Source organism: Myotis daubentonii, chromosome 9 (genome assembly GCF_963259705.1).
Source record: "Myotis daubentonii chromosome 9, mMyoDau2.1, whole genome shotgun sequence".
In the NCBI taxonomy this organism is placed as follows: domain Eukaryota; kingdom Metazoa; phylum Chordata; class Mammalia; order Chiroptera; family Vespertilionidae; genus Myotis; species Myotis daubentonii.
Genome location: NC_081848.1, coordinates 82484401 through 82497539, shown reverse-complemented (window position 1 = coordinate 82497539; position 13139 = coordinate 82484401). Strand labels below are relative to the sequence as shown.

The 13139-nt window shown below is 53.6% G+C and overlaps 2 protein-coding genes across 13 annotated transcripts in view; one reads left to right on the top strand and one right to left on the bottom strand.

Annotated features, from left to right (window-relative positions):
* Positions 1-13139, top strand: part of LOC132241508 (phospholipase A and acyltransferase 3-like) — a 189458-nt gene that overhangs the window by 137947 nt on the left and 38372 nt on the right. For 3 of the 12 annotated variants that reach the window (XM_059710340.1, XM_059710338.1, XM_059710339.1), the window contains exon 3: positions 4599-4867. The exons of 4 other annotated variants lie outside the window; for them this stretch is intronic. In XM_059710340.1, coding sequence (XP_059566323.1) covers positions 4599-4867 — 269 coding nt within the window. Of the gene's footprint in view, positions 1-47; positions 171-2347; positions 2457-2918; positions 3013-4598; positions 4868-12167; positions 12265-13139 lie in introns of those variants that run through there. 5 more of the 12 variants (XM_059710343.1, XM_059710347.1, XM_059710349.1 and 2 more) reach the window with 5 other exon arrangements.
* LOC132241499 (uncharacterized) overlaps positions 1-13139 on the bottom strand; it is a 234586-nt gene that overhangs the window by 213104 nt on the left and 8343 nt on the right. The gene's annotated exons all lie outside the window — the stretch shown is intronic.

The window sequence follows — 13139 nt, the reverse complement described above, 5'->3', positions numbered from 1 at the left end:
GGAACCATTGAGACACAGGCGGGCTGCAGAGAGCTACAAGAGGGGACAGGGCAGCACGCTATGAGAGGGGGGAGGAGCAGGGAGACGGGGGAGCTACAGGAGGGTAGAGCAGCGGGCAAAGAACTACAGGAACCCGGCAGTGACCTATTGGCTACAGAAGGATGGCTCTGGTAAGTCCCCAGAAAGCTTTTATTTCAAACACCGCAATCCTGTTAGTGGTGATGATGTGGGTCTCCTTGCTGGGCTGCAGCTCTGGAACTGAGAGGCTCGGGCGCCTACTGAGCCCTGAGGGTCCGCTATCCCGGGGTGGGAGGGCTCCCCAGAGCTTCCTGAGGAGGCAGGAATGGTGGGCTCACGAGGCGGCCTCTGCCCTCTGCCCAGTCCCACCTCCTTAGTCACACTGTCCTGCGTGGCTGGGAGGAGCTGGGGAGGGAGGGACCAGGAGAATGGCTCCCAGCGGTGTGGGGCCGAGGCGGGGGCTGCAGGAAGTGTTCTTGTCCACCCTCCTCTCCAAGCAGCTCACCTGTTCCCTCTGCTTTTCTTTCCATCCCTCTCTTCCCCTCCACATGTTGCTCCTTCCTTCTGGCTCCATAACAGTCACATTTCCGAAAGCTCACTGCATCCCGACACCATGCAAAAGGCTGTTATTTAATCTCTGCTACAAATATGTGAGCATATCTTCCTTGTTAGCCTCTCCCGCAACCAAACACAAATGGAAACCTAATATTAAGGCTAAAGTCCTCTGCACCGCCCCCCCTTCTCTTCCCCCCACCCCCTCCCCTGGCACACAGTCCCTTCTCTGCCCTGCCAGGTGTTTGCTAGACTTTTGCATATAGAAGTGTAGGCACCTTTTAAATGTAGTTTTGGGGCTTTGGGTTTCGCTGTCATTCTTAACTTGCTTGTCTGAGTACAGTTCACTTAGGAAATGCTTGAATCTTTTCCTTTATTTACCAGTTTTTTAAATGACATGATGACTCTTTCACATCCTCCAAAGGTGACTAACGCATTTTTATTTTTTTTTATTTTATTTTATTTTTTTAAATATATTTTATTGATTTTTTACAGAGTGGAAGGAAGAGAGATAGAGAGCCAGAAACATCGACGAGAGAGAAACATCGATCAGCTGCCTCCTGCACATCTCCCACTGGGGATGTGCCCACAACCAAGGTACATGCCCTTGACCGGAATCGAACCTGGGACCTTTCAGTCCGCAGGCCGACGCTCTATCCACTGAGCCAAACCGGTTTCGGCGACTAACGCATTTTTAAAGTGTCATTATGAACACATTGATATTATTATTCACATATCTCATGTGTTTCTTTTTTATGCTTAAATTCTTCCATCTTTGGTCAGGTTGTCCCAAGACGCCCGTAGTCAAGAGCTTTACTCTCAAGCATGTCTCCCCAGGAGATTTCCGGTTGACAGCCATCCTCACTTCACCCAGCAACAATCACCCACCCAGGTCGTGGTGGTCTGGCCCCTGTAACCCCACTCAGCTGAGTCAGGGGAGGAGAGGTGCTGGCTGCCTCTGAGCGAACCTAAAATACAACTTTTGTGATAAGGGCATTTCTGGAATTCTCAGTGGGATGAGGGCAACATACTTCCTGCTCATGCAAACCCCAGAAGGGCACTGCCCTGCCACCAACTCCAGTCACACCCTGGGGTCCCCAGCTGGGTCTTGGCCTGGCGCCCAGACTTCAGCGGCCCCTGCCTGCCTGGGATGCTCTGGGATTGTTAAGGGCGCAGCATTGGTAACATGCAGACTAGGTTTGATCTTCCTCTCTGTTCACTGGGTAAGGATCTTTGCATGTTACCTAACCTTCCTGAGATTCAGTCTTCTCACCTGTCAAATGGGGTGATGACAGTTTGTGGTCAAAGGAGTGATGGATCTCAAATGTGGGCCCTGTTGAGCACCGTGTCTGGCTGTGCAAGTCGAGGCTCTATCACTCAGAATCACTCAGGACTGGCACACGGTGGGCGGCCCTTGATGAAGCATTTGAGACTTCCTGGGAATCATATACTCACTCACTGACACCAACATGCTCTGGCATAACATGTGCCCATGCCCATGTCTGCACACCTCTCGGCCACACACCCGTGCTGCACACCTGTCCACACCTCCCCTCCGGACACCCTGTCCATCTCTTCTTTGCCCCTGAAGAGCTCACTTCCATCTCAGCAGCCCCAGTAAAGGAGGGACTTTGCATCAGTGCGAGGAGAGCGCCCACTTCCGTTGCCTGCAGGAGATGATCAGAGGGAGCTTGCAGGCTGGGCGGGAGCTCCTTACAGGTCAGGTTCTAGAATGTTCCCTGTGAGGACTAACCTCAGTCTGTCTCTGGTTTTTCAGTCACAGGCTGAACCGAAACCTGGAGACCTGATTGAGATTTTCCGCTTAGCCTATGAGCACTGGGCCCTCTATGTGGGGGATGGCTATGTGGTGCACCTGGGTCCTCCAGGTAAGGCTGGTTCCCCAAATAAGCACAGGGCAGAGGTGGGTGTTGAGGGATGTTTAGTGAACCGAAGATGCAGAGGTAAGACGAGCATACAGGAAGATTGATGCCAGACAGAGGGCTATAGCTTGCTCAGGCATGTAGCAAACTCTGCACTCTCACCATTGCTTTTATAAGGGTTTGGTACAAGGGTAGTGTGTCAGCAGTTAATCAACTAAATCTCGTTTTGTTCTATATTATTACAATAGCGTATTGAAGACAACTTGCAGCTGTGCCCTCCCTTTCTGCTCTACACCCATGGCTATGTAATCTTATTCTTTCTCAGGGAGGTAAATGTTCCGGGAACTCAAGATTGTGTGCAATCTTGACTCAGCATGACTCACTGGCAAGTTATGCTGTGCTCCTGATAGAACATTCACTTCTTCTTGGCAGGACTTCAGATCCTTGTTTACAAATGACCAGCTACAGTGGGAGTGTTAGCGGTTGCACACTTGTGCGCTGTTCTCACCCAGTGCCTGGCATGGTGGGTTCTCAGTGGCCATTGGCTGCATGATGTTCCCTGGTAGGTCTGGCAGCCACTCCTCTTCCTTAGCAACGAGCTCATGGAGAAATGAACTGTTAGCCTTTGTTCCAGGTAATACTGGGGTTCACTTCCAGCCAACCCACTGTCCCAGGAAAGCACCCCTTTGTGTGCTCGATGTTCTGGGGGCAGATGAGTAGGACACAGCGTACAGCTGGCTCAGAGGCATGGAAGGAGCGTGGGCCTCCCACATAGCAGAACCCGTTTGGGATCCTGGGGCCTCCGCTTCCCAACCTGTGACTTGCCCCCTAAGCTCAGCTGCACCCTCTGTAGAGCAGATGAGAACCCCACCTCCCGGTTGTGCAGGGTGGGATGCAGGACAGCACGGGGGAGCCTGGGCAGGGCCTGGTGGGTGCTGAGCCAACCTCCCTTCCCTTCAGAGCATCGTGGCATTAAAGCAAAGGCCGAAAGCCTGGGAACCACCAACAGCAGGAACGGGCCAAATAAAATCCATGCCTGCATTTCATGACAGAAGGTGCAAAGGTTACAAACAGCTCTACAGCAGATGTGAACATACACATGTGAATTTTAAAGCCAAATGCAGGCTTTAAAAAATTAGGGTTATTAAGGAATAACTTACTGGTTTATTTTTTATTTTTTTTGTTAATCCTCATCTGAGGATATTTTTTCATTGATTTTTAGAGAAGGGAGTGAGAGAGAGAGAAACATCAATGTGAGATGTTTCTCTCTCTCGCCCTCTCTGTGTACAGGACGATGCTCCAACCAACTGAGCCACACTGGCCAGGGTCAAATGCCCTTTTAAAATGAAAATAAGAACTGGTGAACTAAAGTGAACACACACACACACACACACACACACACACACACACAGTCAGGGAATGTTTAAGCTGGTCATTGGATGAACTGGCTGTTCAGAGATTGACTTCATACGAACAAGCTTTCTATGAGCCCAGCTCCATCTGGCAGGTACACGCCCCCCCCCCCCCCCCCGAGGGTTCCAGGGCCCATCACTCTGCCTTCTCATGTCAGCTTTCCCAGAAGCCAGGGTGAGGCAGGAGGCGGGTGTCCTGTTAGGGGCAAATCCGAGAATCTTGAGGTTGGAGAGTGTGGCTGTCACCTGACCCAGTCCCTTAATCAGTAAGTGATGAAAGCCCCTAAGAAGAGAAGGGACTGGCCTGAGGCCAGATGGTGGGTGGGGCTCTGGGTTTGCAGGTCAGGCTTGGGCTTGCTCAACAGCTTCATTTCCTACTATTGAAAACATGTCACCCTGGCCGCTGAGGCCCCACCCCGCTCTGGCTGGGCCGCACCTGGGGTCTGTGCCCCGTACCCTCTGCCCCTCCTGCATCTTTCAGGGACGTCTGCGCCCACAGGGGCCTTTAGAAGAATCCACATCCTCGGCTTTAGAAATGAGGGAGCCAGAGTCCAGGGGCATCTGTGACTTCTCCAAGGGCACCCAGGCGGGGGTCGGCCTGTGTTTGAATTTGAAGCCAGGCAGGGGGCCAACCTTTCCCCAGCTCATCCTCATTGATGAAGCCCAGGGCGTGGGGCTGCCTTCTTGCCCACTCTCAGCCCTGACCATCGGCCTCTTTCCTCTTTGGGAACCACAGGTGACATCACGGGAGCTGCGTTGGCCAACCTCATGTCCTCCGGGACCGAGAGGGCCATAGTGAAGAAGGAGCGGCTGTCCGTGGTGGCCGGGAAACACAAGTACCGTGTCAATAACAAGCATGACCGGAAGTACTCTCCGAGGCCTCCCAGGAAAATTGTGCAGCGGGCGGAGGAGAAGGTGGGGGAGGAGATGCTCTACAAACTGACCACCGACAACTGTGAGCACTTTGTGAATGAGCTGCGCTATGGAGTCCACCGCAGTGACCAGGTGCGTCCTCAGCCCGTGTCCCTGTCCCCAGGAACCAGACCATTCCCTCCGCTGACAGAGGCTGGGCATCGTGTGGGCGGCCAGGGTGGAGGCAGAGGCACAAAGGAGACAAAATAGCAGGGACAGAATCCCTGCCCTCAAGGGAGTGACAGTCAAGGTAGGGATGAGAGAGGGGAGAAGTGCCAGTCGCTGTGCAGATCAGTGAGGTTAGGGGGTGATATCACAGCCATGACAGTCACCCCTGCCCCCTCCATAGCTCTAGAGGAGGGTTGTTTTATCCCCACTTCACAGATGGGGAAACTGAGGCTCACAGTGCTTTACTAGCTCACCCAAACTTATCCAACCACTAGGCATTGAGTCTCTAGCACCTGACAGCCATGTGCAGAGGGAGGATTTGATCCCAGGTGCCTGATCCAGGAAGGAATCACAGAAGAGGTGATAATTGAGCTGAATCTGATTTAATTCTTTTGATTAAATTGAAGCTGTACAATGAGCTGAAGATGACTAGGGAGTAGGGTGACAAGGACTACAGGCCCAGAGAGGAGGACAAGTGGGAGCCAGGAGGAGGAAGAGCCACACAGACGTTTTCTGGGAAGTGCTGGGGGCGGTCCACCTTTCAGGCTCTGTCCCACGTGGGTTCTTTCCCTCCACTCGACTCCGCAAGCTTTGTAGCAGGAATGCAGTCATGGACAATCCCTAATGGAGTGGGTGAGGCCGTTCCTAAAGAAGCTTTTTATGAAAACAGTGGTGGGTGTTAGAATCGCCGAAGGAGGAATGCACAAGGCCAAAAGGGGTAAAGAATCATGAGTTTATTAGGTCACCTGGACACCAGATGGGCTGAGCCCAACACTGCCACCAGCACCTAGGAATGGGTGGGTCAGAGGCTTTAAAAGACTTTAGGCAGGCTTTTCTGGGCGGAGAATTCTCTAGGCGGGTCCTGAGGGGAAAGATAATGGTCTTAGCAAGTGGACCGTGGTCTAAGCAAAAGGGAATGTCAGTTGTGAAGTGGCCTAAAGGTCAGTGCCCAGGGGAGGGGGCATGGACTCAATCATGTGATCAGACTTGGCAGTGGGCTGGCTTGGGCCCCTGGGCCATAGTTTGCTGACTCCTGGTCTCAGATAATTTGAAAAACCACATACTCCTCACACATTCTTAGCTGACATCAAACATTTAAACAGTTTTTAAATACAAAAGAGTTGCAGAGCAGGGTATTTTGCGTAGCTGGTACACATGTGTCTATTTTCTTCACGTTCTTGGCATAGTTAGCTCATAGTTAGTTAATGGGAAATGTCTGTTATGTCATTTAAATAGTCAGAGCAGGCATTTTTGCGAACCAATCAGCCAAAGCAGACTCAGCTCATTCTTTTATTTATTTTTATTGTTAATCCTCATCCAAGGATATTTTTTCCATTGATTTTTAGAGAGAGTGGAAGGGAGGGGAGAGACACACAGAGAGAAACATTGATGTGAGGGAGACACATCGATTGGATGCCGCCCACCTGAGCCCTGTCCAGGGTCAGGGATGAGCCTGCAACTGAGGTACGTGCCCTTGATCTGAATCGAACCTGGCACCCTTCTTTCCACTGTATTCACTGAGGCCAAACTGGTTAGGGCCAGACTTCACTTCTTTTAGGAAAAAAACTGGCTTCCCCCTCCCCCCCAACTCAAATGAATACATTACAGCAGGTTTCCATGGCACCTGTCTGGGGTGGGAATTCCCATCTAAAGTAACAGAGGTGGAGGGAGCCTCCCAGGGGGGGATGTGGTCTCCTGGTTCTTCCCTCGGCCGGTCTGTCTGGAAGCAGTGGGTGCCCCATCCTCGCTGGAACCTTACGCCTGGGCCAAGGCTGTAGATCCTGGTCAGTGAGGACGAAGCTCCTCTTCTGTGAGGGGGAGAAGGGCTGTGGTGAAAGGGGAGGGGCAGGGAACCCACTGGGAAGTGCCCCCTGGTGCCCGCGGGGACCCTGCTGTGGGGTCTCCCTCCTTTGAGCTGAGGTGGGAGGCTGGCAGCCTGCGGGTCTAGCTGCCCATCATGCATCTGTGCTGGAACCCCAGAGGGCCAATCTGGGAGACCCCAGCGTTTCAGGGGTGGTTGGCCGTCTGCTCTGCTTCAGAGGGACTCGGGGAGGTCTCTTCCCCTGAGCAGCTGGTCCCTGGCGCCTCCCTTCTGAGCTCCTTCCACAGCCGGGAACTCAGCCTTGCCTGTCTGTCTCCCTCTTATTCCTTCCTGCTCCCTGACTCTGTGTCTGCAGAGACTCCCTCCATCTCCCTCCATAAACCAGTGGGCGCCCCTAGGACTGAAATGCCTGCGGGAGAAGCGGAAGGCTGCCAGGAGAAGGACTGTCCAGCCAACCTCTGGGCCGGGCCCTGAGTGTCTCTCAGAGCGCTTACTTGCCGGGGTCCAACCCCAGCAGGTCCAGGGGTCCCCAAAGGCGTGGACGGAGTCGGCGAAGAAGGAAGGACACGGAGACAGCGTTCAGTTGATCAGCAGCCTAGCCAGGATCTCTAGCCAGGATCTCCAGCCAAGTTCTGGTCTGGATCTCCAGAGAGGTTCTGCTTCAGATCTCCAGCCAGGTTCAGTCACCAGGTTCCAGTCAGGTTCTCTTGCCATATCTCTGTAGTCAGGTTCGGTCCAGGATCTCCCGCCATGTTCTCTCGCTAGGTTCTGCCTCCAGGCTCCGAGGCCAGCCTCCGTCCAGGATCCTTTGCCATGCTCTCTCCAGCGAAGCTCTTCTGTCCCCAGAGAACGCTCTTTGTAGGTTCTGTGTTCTGAGTTCTCTTCTAAGCTCTGTCTCTTTCTGTCTTGTTACATCTGTATTTATACCAGTTGATTCAATCGCATCAATCTCTATTCCAAAGGTTAGGGCGTTTCTTATCTCCATTCCAGGGAGTAAAGATTATGTAGCTTAAGCATGATTGTTCGTAGTTAAAGTGATTAATTACCCGCCTGGCACTTAGTTAAGGGGCTTTATTCCCTCCCTAACTTCAGGGGAAAATCCCTACCTGGGGAAACAACCTTTCTCAGAGGTGACCTTGGTTAAAACACATAGTGCCAAGAAGGTGAGCAAACATATTAAGAAAAGTATGCCATATATGCCAGGTCCCTTGAAACAGCAAGCATGGACCGGCTCCCGGCGCTTACTGACAGGGGCTGCCCCTGGGAACCCCCTCTGCCCCGGGACGGGCATGTGTGGCCTGCAGCTCAGGAGTGTCGCTCTCAAGGACCTGGGTGCCGTCCTGTCCTTTGAAATGTCGTCGTCCACCCTGGCCGCGTGGCTCTGTTGGTTGGGTGTCATCCTGCCCACCAGGAGGTCGCCAGTTTAATTCCTGTTCAGGCACAGGTCTGGGTTGCAGGCTTAACCCCGCTGGGGTGTGAGAAGGAGGCAGCCCATCGATGTGCTCTCACATGGATGCTTCTCTCCCTCCCTCTCCCTCCCTCTCTCTCTCAGAATCAATAAACTATTCTTAACAAAAAGCATATATAGAGAGATGCTGTTATGGCAAAGTAATCAAAGACAGGAAACAGGCCACCAAGCACTAGGGAGATGCAGAAATTCCCCTTTATTCCCAATGCAGGGCTGCAGGCTCAGGGAATCAGTTTCCCAAAAGCTGAGCAAATCCATTCTCCTGAACCCAGATATATGTGTCCCTAGGTTCTGTTTCTTGCTTCTGGGTCTCTGTGTGGGTTTTTCTAAAAGCTATTTTGCTGCAAAGTAGGTGATAGAAAAAATCTTCTATTTGACACCTGAAAGGTTGGGAGTGGGCCGGGGTTGCACATCTATGACATGAGGCCATAATGTATCAAAAGAGACTTGATTCCCGACACATAGGTGCAGGTGGGCTGAGACCCAGAAAGGCATCAACAGAGAGAGCAGGGAGAGACAGGTTTCTATTGATCCTTACTGGCTGTGAGCCGCTCTGCTGACCTGGGGGTCTGGTCCATCCTTGGTTCCTCCCATGCCAGGTGTCTCCTGGTTCTCTGAGCTGTGCTCAAGGTTGCAAGCTGTCTGGGAGATATCTGCTAAGCGCAACAAGTCTTTCTCTGCCCCGTTTTATTCTCTGTAACCCTTTCATTCCCGTCTTTAGGGGTATATATAACGGAAAAGAAGGGGGATGGGGTTGACATTCCTCTTTGTCCGCTTCATGCGTGGGAGGGGCTGTTGTGGACACCTAAGGAGTAAATTCAGATTATTTCCTGGGGTATAGACCCATAGGGTCCCTTTGCCTGGCTAAGGACAAACTGTCCTATTGTTTGGTTAACTAAGACTTGTAATCTTGTTTCTATAAACTTCGTAACTAATTTTAAAATGCAGGGCTCAAGGAGGAGGAGGAGGAGGAAAATAGTGTCAGGAAGCCCAAAGAGGGTAAAAGCCAGGTTAATGTGGGCAGAGCTGCTTGCAGGCTGGACCATATGGTCTGCTCTATGCTGTGTGGCCTGGGCATGAAGCCAGATTTGGCGCCAGCAATTTCCCCAAGGGAACCTTTAAGGCTAGTGCCAGAGTGGGGGAGGAAGAGAGTGAAACCTGCTCAGAGTGGGTGTGAGATGGGGAGGTGGCGGTGGGATCTGCTGGGTAGGGTGGTGGGCTCTCAGGCTGCTGAGATGGAGGAGCCCTAAGCTAGGGGACCGGGGGATGGTCGGCGAGATCAAAAGTGGTGAAGGAGCAGGAGGATCTGAGGTCCTCTGGGGGCTCAGAGTGAAGAAGGAAAATCGTGAGGGAGAGCAGCTGTGACAGAGAGAAGGCTGTGTCCCTGAGCGTAAGAAGCCTGGACATACAGGACCTCAGGCCACTTGCCCTGCCTGCGACGGAATTGTCCAGGTCAGTTACAATTTGGAAATCAAAAGTGCCATTTTAATGAGGCCAGAAGACCTGCGCGAATTCTAGGGTCTGAAAGCTTTAGGTAGACAGCCCAGGGGTGTGGTGTGGGGAATGGTTGCCTGCGAATTCCCCATGGCGACTGGCAGTGGCTCAAGGTCTGCTTTCCGTGAAGTTAAGCCCAAGAAGACATCCCTGTCTCCCCCTAATGTTCTCCAGAAACGGACGGAGCCCTCCCTCCATGACAGGCATCCCCATCAGGTCAGGAGAGGGGGCGAGGGAACCTGGTCCCTGAGGACCTGTCCTGACCAGCGCTGGATTTCCGGGGGGGGCGGGGGGGGAGCGGCTGAACAGTATCAGCCTGGAGCCTGGCTCCAAACCCAAATGACAGGAGAGTCCGTCGGAGGAAAACAGACTAAAGCCACTTACCTATGAATCTATGCCTGGTATTGATGTGGGAGGAGGCAAGGGAAGAGAGGTCCACTATCCAGTCATGGCCCGACCCAGACCGGTCTGGAGGAAGGCTAGGGGGGCCCAAGTCAGTGTCGGGAGTTCAGCAGAAGCTCAGCCATGCAGGAGTGTGGCTGGGGAGCCTTCCCCGGACACAAGGGGAGCTCAGGAGCCGGAAGATCACGGTCTCTCGGAGTGCCCAGTGCCCGGTTGCTGGAACCCTGCGATGGCTCTTACCGGATCCCTCACTAGACCTTCCCAGGTTTCGGCACCAAATGAAAGGTTCCATGTGGGCCAATGTCATGTACCTTTGACATGAGGCCATAATGTATCAAAAAGATTTGATTCCCAACTCCTGGGTGTAGGTGGGCTGAGACCCAGAAAGGCATCAGCAGAGAGAGCAGGGAGAGACAGGTTTCCACAAATCCTTGCTGGCTGCAGCCGCTCTGCTGACACAAGGGTCTGGTCTGTCCTTGTTTCCTCCCATGCCAGTGTCTTCTGGGCTGTGCTGTGCTCAAGGCTGCAAGCTTTCTGCTAAGCACAACAAGACTTTCTCTGCCCCGTTTTGTTCTCTTTAACCCTTTCATTCCCACTGCAAACATCTATGTCTGGGTTTCAGTTCAAGACTCTGCAAACTTATTGTTCCAGGATGTGGGTTCGCACCGTGCAGCCGCGAGGGCTACACGGATTATAGATCAGCAGCATCCTGTCACGGCTGGGGGTTGGGTTAAGCTGTCTTCACACTGTTCCTATCATCACACCTGCTGTCCTTATCCATCACAATGCAGTGTCAGGAGGGCCCGGCCTCTGCCTCCTCTCCCCTGGGAGCCTGGGAGCCGGGCCTCCATCCGTCCAGCTGGCTGACACCGGGCCCAACCGCAGTGATGCTGACCGGCCCTTTGCAAATTCTCATTTCTCGGACTCCTGAGCCCCAGCGTGTCCACTCCTTTGCGCACCCTTTAAAACACCCGTCACCTCTGTGCCAGTCGGAGTGGAGCTCAGGAAAGCCTGTTTATCGCCGACACGTGGGAGCGTGTCTGAGTGTCTCTGAATGGAGTGGGCGGTGCGGCTTTTCCTTCCCCAGCCGCTCACGTGGCGCCAAGTCACGGTCTTCCACAGAAACCTGCTCTGTGCTCTGTTTTGAGCATTTTCCTTCCGGCGGAGGAGGCTTAGGTGGGCTTGTTAGGACACCAGGCGTCCTGGTCCCTGTCACTGGGCGTGGGTTGGCTTTGGGGAGTTCTTTCCCCTGTCCCCCCCTCAGTCTTCTCCTCTGTACAGTGGGCATCTAACACGGGTGTCAGTAGGGTTTGGGGGCAGATGGAGACAATTGAGAGCCTGGGAAGCCCCGCCCAGTGTTGACGCCTGGAAAGCAGGCCCTCTCGGGGTCTTCGCCCGCTTCCCCAGCACAGCGCTGTGGGCAGGGGTGGCTCACACGGCGTTGCCAAGTGCAAGACCCTCAGGGACCATCCTGAGGTCTCCACCGCCTCATCCCTGCTGTCCGAGTATCCACTTCCTTGTCCAGGACCCTCCCGGTCAGCGCAGAAGCAGGTGATCTCGCTCCATGAGCCTCTGCCCAGTCACGACATGGGACCAGCAGCTCCTCCCCCAGCGCCCACGCTGTGCCTGGGCCAGGCTCAGCTCCTGGGCCGCCCAGAGCCATCCCGGCCCAGCCCTGGGTCGGGAGAGCTCACAGGGGGGTTTCCCCAACTCTGCACTTGCTTCAGGCTCCCAGTGGCCAGCCCTCACCTAGACCGTCCGGGCACTGCCTGTGTCCTTCCCACGGCACCCCCTGCGGCTCTCTGAGCCTTTCAGCACCCACAGGGCCGCTGTCTCCCTCACACCCACAGCGCCTTCCCCCTCCCGTTCTGTCCCCACCTGTTCTCCGCTCTCCTGGTGGCCTGTTGCCCTGCAAACACCCACTCCTTCTGTGGTTCCGTTGAAGGGGACACAGGTCTCTCTGAGTGAAGACGAATGTGTTGAGTAAACATGGCCAGGTCCCTGATCTGCAGTGTAACGCCCCATGTCTTGTGTTACAGGTCACTGACGCGATCTTGAAAGGTGGCATTTTTACAAGCGTCCTCGGCATGGGCTTGGCCGTGATGGGGGCCCTCATGACGGTCCAGCGGAACTGAGGTGAGCAGGAAAGTATTGAGGCCAAGGAATCATCTTAGTGGCAACCAGTTAGTATGGAGAAGACCTGCATAGCTAGCGGGGTAGGGATTCAAATTGATTTCACTGTTTTATACTTATTTAGGCTAAATTTTTTTAAATATGTTTTTATTGAATTTGTATTTTTATTTTTATTTTTTAGAAATTGAGGAAGGGGCAGGGAATAGAGGGAAACATCGAAGGGAGAAATTCATCAGTGGCCGCCTCCTGCACACGTCCTACTGGGGATCAAGCCCCTGGGAATTTAACCTGAGACCTCTTGGTTCATAGATCAACACTCAAGACACACCGGCCAGGCCATTCAGGCTGCTTTCAGTGGAGCTATAAAAGCACAGGAAGATTTAATTGGGGAAATACGGCTGGTGTGAATGCTATTAAAGACACAGTTGAGCTCTGTCTTGCACTGAATGCGTGTGTCCCACTTACCCCCTCCCCCTGATCATGTTGCAGCCCTAACCCCCAATGTGCTGGTGTTCGGAGCTGGGCCTCTGGGAGGTCATGAGGCTCAGAGGAGGTCATGAGGTGGTGGCGAGGGTGCGGGAGGGCATGATGGGATTGGTGCCCTTACAAGACAGACCAGAGCCCTCTCTCCTCCACGTGAGGACAGAGCGAGAAGGTGGCCATTTGCAAGCCAGGAAGAGGTTCCACCAGGAACTGCATCTGCCAGCACCTTCGCCTTGAACTTGTCAGCTTCCAGGACGGTGAGAAATGGATGTCTTTGCTGAGTCCCCAGCCGGGGGGTGTGGCCATGGCAGCCGAGCTCAGTGACGGGCTCTTCCCCAGCCGCCTGAGTGCGTCCCGGCCTTTCTCTGCTTTTCCCAGGTTTCCTCTTGGAGGGC